The 12,226-nt window shown below is 48.8% G+C and overlaps 3 protein-coding genes and 1 pseudogene across 3 annotated transcripts in view; 1 reads left to right on the top strand and 3 right to left on the bottom strand.

Annotated features, from left to right (window-relative positions):
• LOC135174397 (zinc finger protein 271-like) overlaps positions 1 to 12,226 on the top strand; it is a 217,439-nt gene that overhangs the window by 60,516 nt on the left and 144,697 nt on the right. The gene's annotated exons all lie outside the window — the stretch shown is intronic.
• The window catches only part of LOC135174396 (zinc finger protein 850-like), a 393,382-nt gene that overhangs the window by 338,872 nt on the left and 42,284 nt on the right, over positions 1 to 12,226 (bottom strand).
• Positions 1,482 to 8,049, bottom strand: LOC135174420 (G1/S-specific cyclin-E1-like; annotated as a pseudogene).
• LOC135174404 (olfactory receptor 14A16-like) lies at positions 9,279 to 10,211 on the bottom strand. The gene has a single exon (XM_064141684.1). It carries the CDS (start codon positions 10,209 to 10,211, stop codon positions 9,279 to 9,281), a length of 933 nt encoding a protein of 310 aa, XP_063997754.1.

The raw sequence follows: 12,226 nt of genomic DNA, 5'->3' as shown, positions 1-12,226 counted from the left end.
TTATAGGCCATGATGCCCTCAGTCAGGTTGGTGCCGTGATTACCACCCATCACAAAGTGCCTTTTCATTGCAGGCCACTGCCTGTAAGCTGCCACCCATACCCCATACATGGCACACAGACACACCAGTATGGATAGAGCAGTGGCCTGTGACTGAGGAGTGGCTTGAACATGCAAGGGTAATTGTTCAGGAACAACTGAGGGCAGGACATATTCGACCTTCTGTTAGCCCTTGGAACGCCCCTATTTTTGTCATCCCAAAGAAGTCTGGAAAATGGAGACTACTACAGGACCTTCAAGCAGTGAATGACCAGACGCAGGCTATGGGAGCACTTCAGCCAGGGCTGCCATCACCAAGCATGCTCCCGAAGGACTGGTATTTGCTGATAATTGATTTGAAGGACTGCTTCTTCACTATCCCCCTCGCCAAAGAAGATCGCCAGCGATTTGCCTTTACAGTACCGTCTGTGAATAAAGCCAAACCTGTGAGCCGCTATGAGTGGACAGTTTGGCCACAAGGAATGAAGAACTCACCAACCCTCTGTCAATTGTTCGTTGCAAGAGCATTGCAACCCTTACGGAAAAATTGGGTATGTACAATTGTCTATCACTATATGGGCGACATTCTTTTCTGTTGTTCACGGCCGTTTGTGCCTGCAGACTTGAAAATGATTGAGACAGTCTGCAAAAGAAGTGGACTGATTGTCGCCCCAGAAAAGATACAGCAGCAGAGCCCTTAGGATTATTTAGGTTGGAAAATTACTGAGGCCACAGTTGTTGCAGAATGGCTAAAGGAAAATGGACATGACTTACAGGTGGGCAAGCAGGATGAGTATATGGAACTAAATTAAGGCTGTGCTAGGCCACACTGAAACAAAGGCCACATCGAAGAAACAAAGACATATTGAAGAAACAAAGGCAGCATTTAATATAGTCAGCTAGGGAGGCACTGTCCTTGAGGAGTCAGCAGACAACTCAAGCAGAGCAGGATACAGCTAACTCTGAATAAGATAAGAAGTAGTTTGCTGCTTGCAGCTGCACGTAGCAAGTAGGTGCACCATGCAAATGGGGTATTTAGAGATTCAGCCATTTAGCTTCTTACATGTATGCATATATTATCTGTAACACATATAAGCACGCGTCTACTAAATAAAGTTGTCACTCGCTTTTGATCCACATTGGATTGTGCAGTGTCCTTGCATATTGAGTTCAGCCCTTCTCCGCGAGATCTGCCTCACCGCACACAGACAGACCACAAAAGATTGACTTACGCACAGACTTGAAAACGCTGCCAGATGTCCAAAAGTTTATGGGTGATGTTCAGTAGGTTCGAAAGATAGTGGGAATAACCAATGAGGACTTAAAACTATTGCTGCCTCTGTTGCAGGGCACGGATGAGCACAAGCGCATCTCCTTAACCACCCAACAGCAGTTGGCAGTCAAGTCGATAGCCGATAAATTCCTGACCTTGCCGACCAACCCCTAGTGCTTCTCTGTGTCAATAGGCAGCGACATACTTTTGCACTCATTGCTTAGTGGCAAAAAGAAGAGGGGGAAATTGCTAGGGATAGCAGAGATGTCAGTGCCACTGACAATGAGTGGAAAATCATAGAAGGGGTATTCTTGCCCACTCATCTAAAGAACACCACACAGACCCGTGCAGAGGCACTTGCTGAAGTGATTAAAAGGGGTAGACTTAGAGTCATTGAAATTGATGGAAAAGAGCCAGATATGATTTATGTACCATTGACCAGTGATCAGCTGGACTGGTGCCTCTACAACTCTGCACTGTTACAGGATGCCCTGTTGAGGTTTACAGGGAAGATAAGTAATGCTTATCCAGCTGGAATGACCTGGCAGGTGGTTAAAGACCTACAGTCGTTTAGAATTCCAAAATTAAGCCCCATACCTGTACCCGGACAGACAGGGTGTTAGCCAATGTTGAATGGTTGCTTTGGAGTCAGCTTTGATATGTTGTGTGGCCACTATCATTCTGCTGTAGGTAACTACAGTTACTGCCAGCCACGCTCGTGGCTTCAATAGTTGGCAAAGTGTAAAGTCTGTTTACCATATTTCGGAGGCATTAAGAGCTCTGGGGTTGACTCCACTGGACCACAGTGGTGTTTTTTGGCAGTGAGGGCATGTAGCTACTGCATGTTTAGCATCTGTGATCGAGATCGAGCATCTCTTTGCCAGTGCTTTGGCTCCGATGTGAAGAGATTCGTGCAGTTCGTGTGCATCTTTCAGTGGCCACAGTTCTTTTGCTGCGGCATCTGCTCTGTCATTGCTGATTTGAAAAAATCCTTTTATCGGGTTGTGGCTGTTGACATGGATGACTGATATGGTGCCTTTTCTGGAGAACAGTGCTTCTTCTAGCATCAGTGCTGCTGGAGATGTTGATACACTGGGCCCTGACATGGCCAAGCAGAGTCTTGCTACAAACATCGAGTCAGTTACGATGTTCAGGTGTTCTGTAGGGAATAGTCCACATGATAATACTACAGCGGTTACCTCTAGCTGCTGAACTGAGAGCGTATTGTCAGTCGCTCTGACACTGCACCATTCTTCTCCTGACTGCCACACTGCTACTGCAGTTGAAGTCGTTAAGGATGCATCTGTGAAAACTCTCGGTCCCTCTAGCGGCCGATCCATGACTTTTTGTGGGAGATCAACATCCACAACTGACAGCATTTGGGTCCAAGGGGGTTTTGCAGCGTACTTGATTTCTCTGCTGAATCCTACCAGAGCCACTGCTGGATGTTCTGACATCGCCACTGATTGCATTGGAAGCTGTTTTCAGAAGGGTAGATACATTTTTGCTGGTTCTGTACCCAGGTGTCTTAGGGCAAGCTTTCTGCCTTTCATGATGAGATTTCCAAGGCACTCAAGCCCTGGAGAGAATGCACCTGACACCTTCCCCAGAACTACCCACTGAATCGGTTGGGCTTTCTCAGGGGGCCTTTGGGCTGGTGCTCCTACTCCCCCTCCTTCTGCGAAGTGTATGTACAGATCAAGTGGTTCATCTGGGTTCCATCTGGTGAGCATGCTTGAAGATACTTGTCGCTTGATAAAGTCAAGGCAATCCATCGCTTCTGCTGTCAGGGTCTTCTCTTTCCACGGGTTTCTTCCTTTCAGCAGATCATAGAGGGGGGCCATGGCTTCTGGAGGAATTATGACAATATTGCAAAGCCACTGCAATGATCCTACCAGCTGTTGCATATCATACAGCGTCTTGATGTTCCTTTGGATCTTTATTTGTGGATGGGTCACATAGGATTTTGTGATTCCAACTCCCAAGAAACTCATGTGTGGCCCTCTTTTGATTTTAGAGTCTGCATTTTCGAACCCATTTGATTTCAAGGTTTCTGATATTGTGGACACCAATTGGTCTACCTGATTCTCTGATGGTGCAGCAACCAGGATATCGTCCGTGTACCGAATGATGGTGGCGTTTGGGTTGTCTTGCTGAACTGGTGCCAGTGCCCGATAGTAGGCGAATTGATCATTCCTTGAGGCACTACTTTCCATTGGAAGCTCATATTGGGACACTGGCTGTTTGGGAACAGGACTGAAAATGCAAATCGCTCTTTGTCTTTCTCATGCAGAGGTATTGAGAAAAAACAGTCTTTAATGTCAAGGATGGCACAGGGTTGTCCTTTTGGAATCACCGAATTCATAGGCAGCATTGTTTGGACAGGTCCCATAGGCTGAATTCTCTTATTTACCTCGTTCAAGTCATGCAGAAGGCGAAATCCTTCACCACTCCTCTTTGGTATGACAAAAACTGGGGTGTTCCATAGGCTGGTAGAGGGCTCTATGTGGCCTCATTGCAGTTCGTGATCTACTAATTCAAACAGAGCATCCATTTGAGGCTTTGATAGGGGCCACTGCTCGATCCACACTGGGTCTGAAGATTTCTATGTTTGTCTGATTGGTGGGAGTGGTAACACGGCAATGGCCCTCAGGGTAAACTTGTCACCCTGGCTTTTAGCAGGACTAGGGCATCTTTTCCCAGCAGAGGTGGGACTCCAGATATGACATATGGAAAGAGGGTGATAGTTTTCTCTGGCCCTGTCTCGGTGTAAAGTGTTATTGCTACCAGTCCCGCACTCTTTCTAGCTTTTGATACACCCCCACTCCTCCTACCATGGGGGCCTCTACTAATTTCCAATCTGGTGGCCAATTTGCTTCAGGGGTGACTGTAACATCTGCTCCTGTATCGATTAGGAAAGGGACATTGATGGTAACACTGTTCGGAGTGTTGTGAAGAAAACACATTCCCCAGGGCACTGGTTGATCACCACATTTTATTACCAATGCCAGCCTGGGATCCCTCCCCCAGTTTGTGGTTCTGGCTGCCTCTGGTGTGAGGGCAGATCTGGCTGGGTTGTTGGCTGAGCTGTGAAACTGGTTGCTTCTCGAGGGGGGGGGTATGTGATAGGTGGGCTGGGATATGTCTCATCCCACGCTGGGTAGGTGTAGTTGGGCTGCCTCATACTCCAACTGGGAGAGGGCTGGATGCGGCTGGGGTGCCCCCTCCCTCCCCCTCCCTCCCCCATTTCCCGAGTTCTTTGATCTACAGTCTTTAGCAAAATGTCCTTTCTTTCCACAGACCCAGCATATCCCTCTGAAACAGTTAGTTGGCAGGGGAGGTGGTGCTGGTGTTTCCCCTTTTTGGGTGCAATTTGCTTTTAGATGACCCATCAGGCCACATTTAATACACACTATTGTATTGGCTACTGCGGTGTGTATGGCATTCACTGTTTCCTGCGTCTGAGCCATGGCAGTGTGGACAACCTCTTGGATTGGAAGCTCTTGTTCTTCTTTCACGATGTGCCTGATCACGTCTGCAATGCCTGCTCCTCTTTGCAGTGTTCGCAGTATCTCTCTGGTTGCTGGATTACACTGTTGGCACACGCATTCTGTCATTGTTTGATTTCTTGCTTCTGCAGGTAGGGCTAAGGAATCAATTGCAGCTTGCAGGCAATCCACAAATTTTTTAAAACTCTCATTTTCACTTTGCTTTATTGTGGTCCATGGTGGGTGGTGGTTTTGTGACAGCTGCAAAAGTTGTGCGGAGAGCCTCTCCGGCTGCACGGGTAGTTGTCAGGATTCCGTGAGGCTCCATGCCTGCAGCTTGCAGCAGAGGGGAGGGCATCGCTGGATCCTTGCCCATCAGCCATTGTACACTGGAGCCATGTAGTGGGTGGTCTGCCCCTGTTATTTCAGCTATTTTATTTGTGCTGTTCTCCTCCCAATCTTGTCTAAAAACAATCATCTCTGATCCATCAAGCATCATTTTACAAATTTCTCTGATGTCAAATGGGATCAAATTATCACTCCCAAAGAGACTATCTAAGAGGGTGGACACCATGGGCGAATTAAGCCCTTTTTCCGCGATCGCTTTAACTATCGCTCGCGCCCTTTTGGGATTCACCAGAGAGTAGGTCACTTCTCCCGTCCCCGTCGCTTGGACCGGGTAAGGAAGCTTGGAGGGTGGGACCCACTCGGCGCATGCCGTGTTCACTTCTCTCCAGTGTGTGACAGGCAGTTGTTTCCCTAACAACCCTTTTTTATTTTTATTAGAAGTCTCTTGCTGTTTATTTTTATTTGTTTCCATCTCCTCTTCCCCTGAGCTCGAGTCACCATTCCGCTCTGTCTCGGTGCTGCCTGACTCCGAGCCGGAAGCTGAGTGACTGCTCGTTTGCAGGCTCCCTCCTCCTCTGCCCACTCCGCCCCTTGCTCAGGCTCTGTTTCCACCCCTTCTTCTTACCGGTGGATGCCGTCCCCCTGCCCGGCTCGCTCCACCTGCTGCGGGGTGGGGTGCCCCCCTTGTGTGAGTTCTGATTGGCTTTTTGGCTCCTGTCTGTGTGTCCTTCCCCTGGCTCTTCACTCTGATTGTCTGACTCGGACTCATCTGCCTCCCCTTTCTCCTCGGCGTGCGCACCTTCACCATGACCTTCACCTTGCTGCTCAGCACCATTTTTAGGTGCATACGGAGGTGAGGGCTTTGTCCAGGTCTCTTCCAAATGCCCCCCCGCCACCACATTCCTCACCTCCTGAATCAGTTCACCCCAGAGGGACTTTTCGGGCACCTGTTCCCCCTTCAGTGGGTCTGGAGGTTTGGGGGGGGGGGGTTGCAGAGGGACATTTCCCTCCTGATCTTTTGTCTCAGCGGGACCGCTCTCCCCCAGGGGGTCTGGAGTCTGCTTGACCCCCCCAATTCCCACTTTTGGAGTGACTAACAGATATTCCTTAGCCACCTTCCAAGTTTCCTTCTCCTCTATGGCTTTTTTCAGAGCCTGTTCGACTCTGCCCCAAGCCTTTAAATGTTTTGCACACCCTGCAGACTTTGTTTCTTCCGCTAATGCCTGAGTGCATTTATCCCACACCTCTGGGTGAAGAATCTCCACCGAATGGTCAATGACCCCAATTTGTAAAAGTCTCACAGTGGTGAGAGTAAAATCCTTAACCTTACAATCTATACACCACTGTTTATGTAATTGAGATACAACCTTCACAAGAGCTTTGATCCTCCTTGTGGGTCCCGAGGGTGTCCCCACTTCTTCTCCCCAGCAGCTCCGACAGCTGTTCCTGGAGCACAGGTGTCCTCCCAGGTTTCAGCACCACTTGTTGCCCTTGTGGGGACAAGCAGCGACCTGGTTCAGGAACGAGATGGTGACCAGTTCTTGGCCACGTGCTACCACGGCTCACACACGCCGACGCGGTGGAGAACAAATGGCGTTTATTTGTGTACATGCTGGGTTATATAGTGTGGAGTTATGCATCATTTCCATCTGCTTGCATCACTACTAAATATTATTGGTTATGGCATTAAGGAGAGGGGCCCCTGTCTTTCCGTACATCCTGTTATCTTCCGGACGCCAGACCCTAGCTACCCACAGGTAATCTACCTTTTCATTCCAGATTGCGGCAGGCCTTTGCCCTCTGGAATGTGCTTTTACCCAGCCCGCCTTAAGGGGTCTGGAGCGGCTTATTTCTAACAGCCTTTGCCAATTGGAAGCTCTCTGCACTTCAGTACTGGAAACTCTCCATTGGTTCACTTCCCACTGGCAAATCCATTCAGTGGGACCTTTGAATGTGGAGTGTGAGTCTGTGTATATGGTTTCTGCCCCATTCTCTACTGCCAGCATAAGAGCTCTTAGTTCCCTCACTTGTGCACTGCCATCACCCTCCTCAGTGACAGTCTTGCCTGTGCCGATCTCCAGGGCTGTGGCTTTATAATGCCACTTAGATCCTACCCTTTGTGAGGATGCATCTGTGAACCACACTCCTGTTATATAGGAATCTGTGGTCAAATCAGGAGCTACCTGAATAGGAGATGGCTTGTAGGGCTGGCATAATAGTGAGGTCATAGAGCTTTGTCCAGCAAATCCAAGCTGGTTATGTGCGTCTGTATGTTGTGCAAGTCTTCAGGAGCAATACCTCTAAAGTGTTTGTTTGGAGCTTCCTACTTCCCTTAAAGGCATCGCAAATGGAACCATCCACTTTACACATTCCTCTATCTCACACCATTCCTAGCATGAAACTTTCTGCATCAGCTCAGATGAGGAGAAGTGATGCAAAGCAGAAGCTGCAAGTACTCTGTATGTGTACTCCAGGCATCCGATATCTAGCACACATAGATCCAAGAGCTCTGCTATTTGTGCAAATATTTGCTGTGGCTATCGTGGCAGCAATACCTCATAAAGCTCATTTAAATATGTAACTTGCATGTAAATATTTAGCCATGAGATACAACTGTCAGTGAATTTAAGTTCCAGTTAAGAGTCTTCATAATGATCAGTTCCATGCTGAGAATTTCATCTTCTGTACAAGCTCCATCTGTAACATAAGCAAACTGGTGCAACTTTGGGGGATAAATTTCCTCAGGCTTTGCTGCTATGAATAAAGAAGAGACACCAATAAGCTGCAATACTGTTCTTACAACATTCTGTCTGGGTTTATAGGCTGCTGTAGCTTGCACAGCTTTGTGGGCCCTTCTCTCAACGGCATGAGCTGTGCAATCCCTTCCAGATAGGTGTACCATTTTCTTACAGTGGCCTTCTGGGCAATCCCTTCTGGTGGGGGAGATCCTTTAAGGATTGCTGGTTGCTTTCAGCAGAGGGAAAGGGCCTTGCACTACTATGTCCTGGGTAGTGTGAAGCTTTTCTGCCTCTTTGACAGCTCGAGTTAGGGAAAGGAGTCCTTTCTCCCATTCAGAGTACCTTGTTTCTGTCTCTTTAAATGCCATTGATGAAAATAGCAGAGCTCTGTTAGGGCCTTTGGGTCCCCTTTGGAATATCCCACAGTATGAGGTGTGCTCTGAAAAGCCCCATTCAGCCCTTAAGGCATCTTGTGGGTGCAAAGGTCCCAGCGTTTGATAGGCTTTCAACTCATCCGTGAGGATTTTTAGGCTCTCAGTGTGCCTTGGGGTCCAGTCCCAGACTTTGTGTTTTTTAAGCAAGTCATAAAGGGGACAGGCAGTTACAGAGAAGCCTGGAATGTGCTTCCTCCAGTAACTCAAGGTACCAAGTAGCTGTTGAAGCTCCTTTTTGTTGTTAGGTAATTGGCCCTTTTCAATGGCTTCTAAGGCATCCTCTGGCACTGACATTGCACCTGCTATCCACCATGATCCCAGAAATTTGACTTCTTGCCTTGGGCCCTGACATCTGGCTTGGGGGATGGTTAGCCCTTGGCAAGTCAACAACTCCCATATAGCTCCACGTACCGAGCCCACTTGTTCCTTGTCATTGCCCCCTGCTAAGATGCCATCAATGTAGTGATAGATGTTAACATCTTTTGGGACCTGAACCTCACTCTTCAGCTCATTGCCTGTTGTCCTGTATCACAGACAAGAGCCTGACTCAGTCTGCCCAGCAACAGAGTCATGCTGCTGCTTGTGCCTCCCATGATCTTCCTTCCTCCAGGCTGGACAAGCTCATCACCCTCTGCTGGGACTCTTTCCCTCTTCCCCTCTGCACACAGGCATGGGCCTACAGCTCCACAGAAGGCTTGCAGGAGGGAGCTCAGAAAGCATAGTCCCTGAAAGGTCCTTGATTGTGTTGCACATAGAGGGAGCACAGCTCCTCATGTCTGCAGTCTCTGGGTCACCCCAGGCAGATCAGTGCTGAACCAGGAATGGTCAGAAGAAAGATATTTCTGTGAGAACAACATTGTCACATGGAGAACACCACCAGAAGAAGCCAAAACTAGAGCAGCCAGGCTAGGTCTGCTCTGAATGACATCAGAACAGTCCTGCAGCAGAAGACAAAGAGTTTATTGCTTCTGAAAGCATCCAGGGAGCAGTTTGCTCAGGGCAGCCTTCAGCTCCTGGTTCCTCAGGCTGTAAATGAGAGGGTTCACTGCTGGAGGCACCACTGAGTACAGAACTGCAAGTACCAGGTCCAGGGACTTGGAGGAGATGAAGGGAGGCTTCAGGTAGGCAAAGATGCCAGTGCTGATGAAGAGGGAGAGCACAGCCAGGTGAGGGAGGCAGGTGGCAAAGGCTTTGTGGCATCCCTGCTGAGAGGGCATCCTCAGCACTGCCCTGAAGATCTGCACATAGGACACCACAATGAACACAAAACAGCCAAATGCTAAACAGGCACTGACCGCAATGAGCCAAACTTCCCTGAGGTAGGCTGTGGAGCAGGAGAGCTTGAGGATCTGGAGGATCTCACAGAAGAACTGGTGCACATCATTGCCCTGGCAGAGGGGCAGGGAAAATGTGTTGGCTGTGTGCAGCAGAGCATAGAGAGCTGCAGAGGCCCAGGCAGCTGCTGCCATGTGGGCACAAGCTCTGCTGCCCAGGAGGGTGCCATAGGGCAGGGGTCTGCAGATGGCAACGTAGCGGTCGTAGGCCATGATGGTGAGGAGAAAATACTCTGCAGCAAGCAAGAAGAGAAAGAAAAAGACCTGGGAAGCACAACCTGCATAGGAGATGACCCTGGTGTGTCTCAGGGAATTGGCCAGGGACATGGGCACAGTGCTGGAGATGGTGCCCAGGTCAAGGAGGGCGAGGTTGAGGAGGAAGAAGTACATGGGGGTGTGCAGGTGGTGGTGCCAGGCTATGGCGGTGATGATGAGGCTGTTGCCCAGGAGGGCAGCCAGGTAGGTGGCCAGGAAGAGGCAGAAGTGCAGGAGCTGCAGCTGCTGTGTGCCTGCGAATGGCAGGAGGAGGAACTCAGTGATGGAGCTGCTGTTGGACATCTGCTCCTTATAGGCAGAGGAGACTGCTGAAAGAGGAGAAGATGTGACACAAGTCAGGATATAATTCATTCAGACAATTCCATGGCTGCTTCCCAGAAATAAATATCTATTTCATAGAACATTATCTCACCCCAATTGATTTCTCCTCTCCACCTCAATGTCATAGAGAGGACTCTGTGACATCATCAGGACTGCTGAGTGATGCCACAGAAGCGATTATGTACCTATATGACAGGACTCTATAACCACCTAGAAGGGATTCTGTGATGTCATGGACAGGTCTGTTTGATGGCTCAGAGGGGATTGTGTCAGCCTAAAGAGGGTTGAGTGACGTCATAGAGAGGATTTTGTGGCAACAAGGAGAGGTCTGTGTTAAGTTACAGAAGGCATTGTGTGACATCATAGAAAGGGCTGTGTGACATAAGAGAGGGCTGTATGACATCACAGAAGCTATTCTGAGATGTCATAGAGAGGGCTGAGTGACATCATAATGAGGGCTGTGTGACACCATGGAGAGTATTTTGTGCCGTCTTAGAGAGGGCACTCTCAGATCATAGAGGACTTAGTGTGACACGATAGAGAGGCCTGGGTGACATCATAGACAGGGCTGTGTGCTGTCACAGAGATGATTCTGTAACTTTATGGAGAGGACTGTTTGACATCATTGTAGGTGTTGTGTGACATCATAAAGAGGGCTGTGTGCCATAGAGGATATTTTGTGTCATCTTAGAGAGTGCACTGTGACATCATAGAGGAGTTTGTGTGACATCATAGAGAAGTCTATGTGACATCACGGAAGGCATTCTGTGACATCATAGAGAGGTATGTGTGACATCATAGAGAGGTCTGTGTGACATGACAAAAAGCTTTCAGTGATGTTATAGAGCTGGGTGATGTGATAGAAAGCATTCTGTGACATCATAGAGAGGTCTGTGTGACATCACACCTGGCATTCTGTGACGTCAATGAGAGGGCTGTGTGACATCATAGAGAGGGCTGACATCATAGAAGTGATTCTGTAACTTTGTGTAGAGCACTGTTTTACATCATTTTGGGGATTCTGTGACATAAAGAGCACTGTGTGATGTCACAGCATTTTGTGACATCATAGGGGAGTTTGTGTGACATCATAGAGAGCACTGTGTGATGTCATAGTAGCAATTCTGTACCTTTACAGAAAGGACTGTTTCACATCACAGTGGGGATTGTGTGGCACCATAGAGAGGTCTGTGTGACATCCCAGAAGGCATTATGTGATGTCATAGAGAGAGCACTGTGCCACCATAGAGGAGCTTGCACAACATTATAGAGAGGGCTCTGTGACATCATAGAGAGGCCTGTGTGACATCACAGAAGGCATTCTGGGACATCAAAGAGAGGGCTGTGTGACATGGCAGAAGGCACTCTGTGATGTCACAGAGAGGGCTGTCGTGTCATGGAGCACATTCTGGGACACAACAGAGAGGACTGTGGGATATCATGGAGAGAATTCTTGACATCTTAGAGAGGGCTCTGTGGCATCCGAGAGGAGTTTGTGTGACATCATAGAGAGGGCTGTGTGATGTCACAGAAGCAATTCTGTAACTTTATGTCCAGGAGCGTTTCAGGTCAGAGTGGGGATTGTGTGACATCATAAAGTGGGCTCTGGGAGATGGCAGAGAGAATTTTGTGACATCACAGCTAGCTCTGTGTGACATGACAGAAGGCATTCAATGGTGTCAGAGAGGAGGATTTGTGATGTCATAGCTGGCTTTCTGTGATATCATAGAGAGGCTGAGGTGGCTGAAGTGGCTGAGGCAGCAGGCGAGCGTCAGGTGAGCGAGGAAGGAAGGAGCAGGCAAGCTCCTTATTCACCTGTTCACCCCCTTTTATAGCACAGTGCCCGAGGCTAATGGTCTCATTGGCCACACAATCACCCAATCACCTCTGGCAATCACCCAAACATACCCACAAAAGGCAGACCCCACAGGCTGCTCTCCTCCAAACATGGGGGGCGCAGACGCCTTGCACGCGAC

Source organism: Pogoniulus pusillus, unplaced genomic scaffold (genome assembly GCF_015220805.1).
Source record: "Pogoniulus pusillus isolate bPogPus1 unplaced genomic scaffold, bPogPus1.pri scaffold_63_arrow_ctg1, whole genome shotgun sequence".
In the NCBI taxonomy this organism is placed as follows: Eukaryota; Metazoa; Chordata; class Aves; order Piciformes; family Lybiidae; genus Pogoniulus; species Pogoniulus pusillus.
This window is presented reverse-complemented; position numbering and strand designations above follow the sequence as displayed.

Coding starts and splice junctions, on each gene's coding strand:
- LOC135174404 (XM_064141684.1), bottom strand. CDS start 10,211: ATGTCCAACAGCAGCTCCATCACTGAGTTCCTCCTCCTGCCATTCGCA.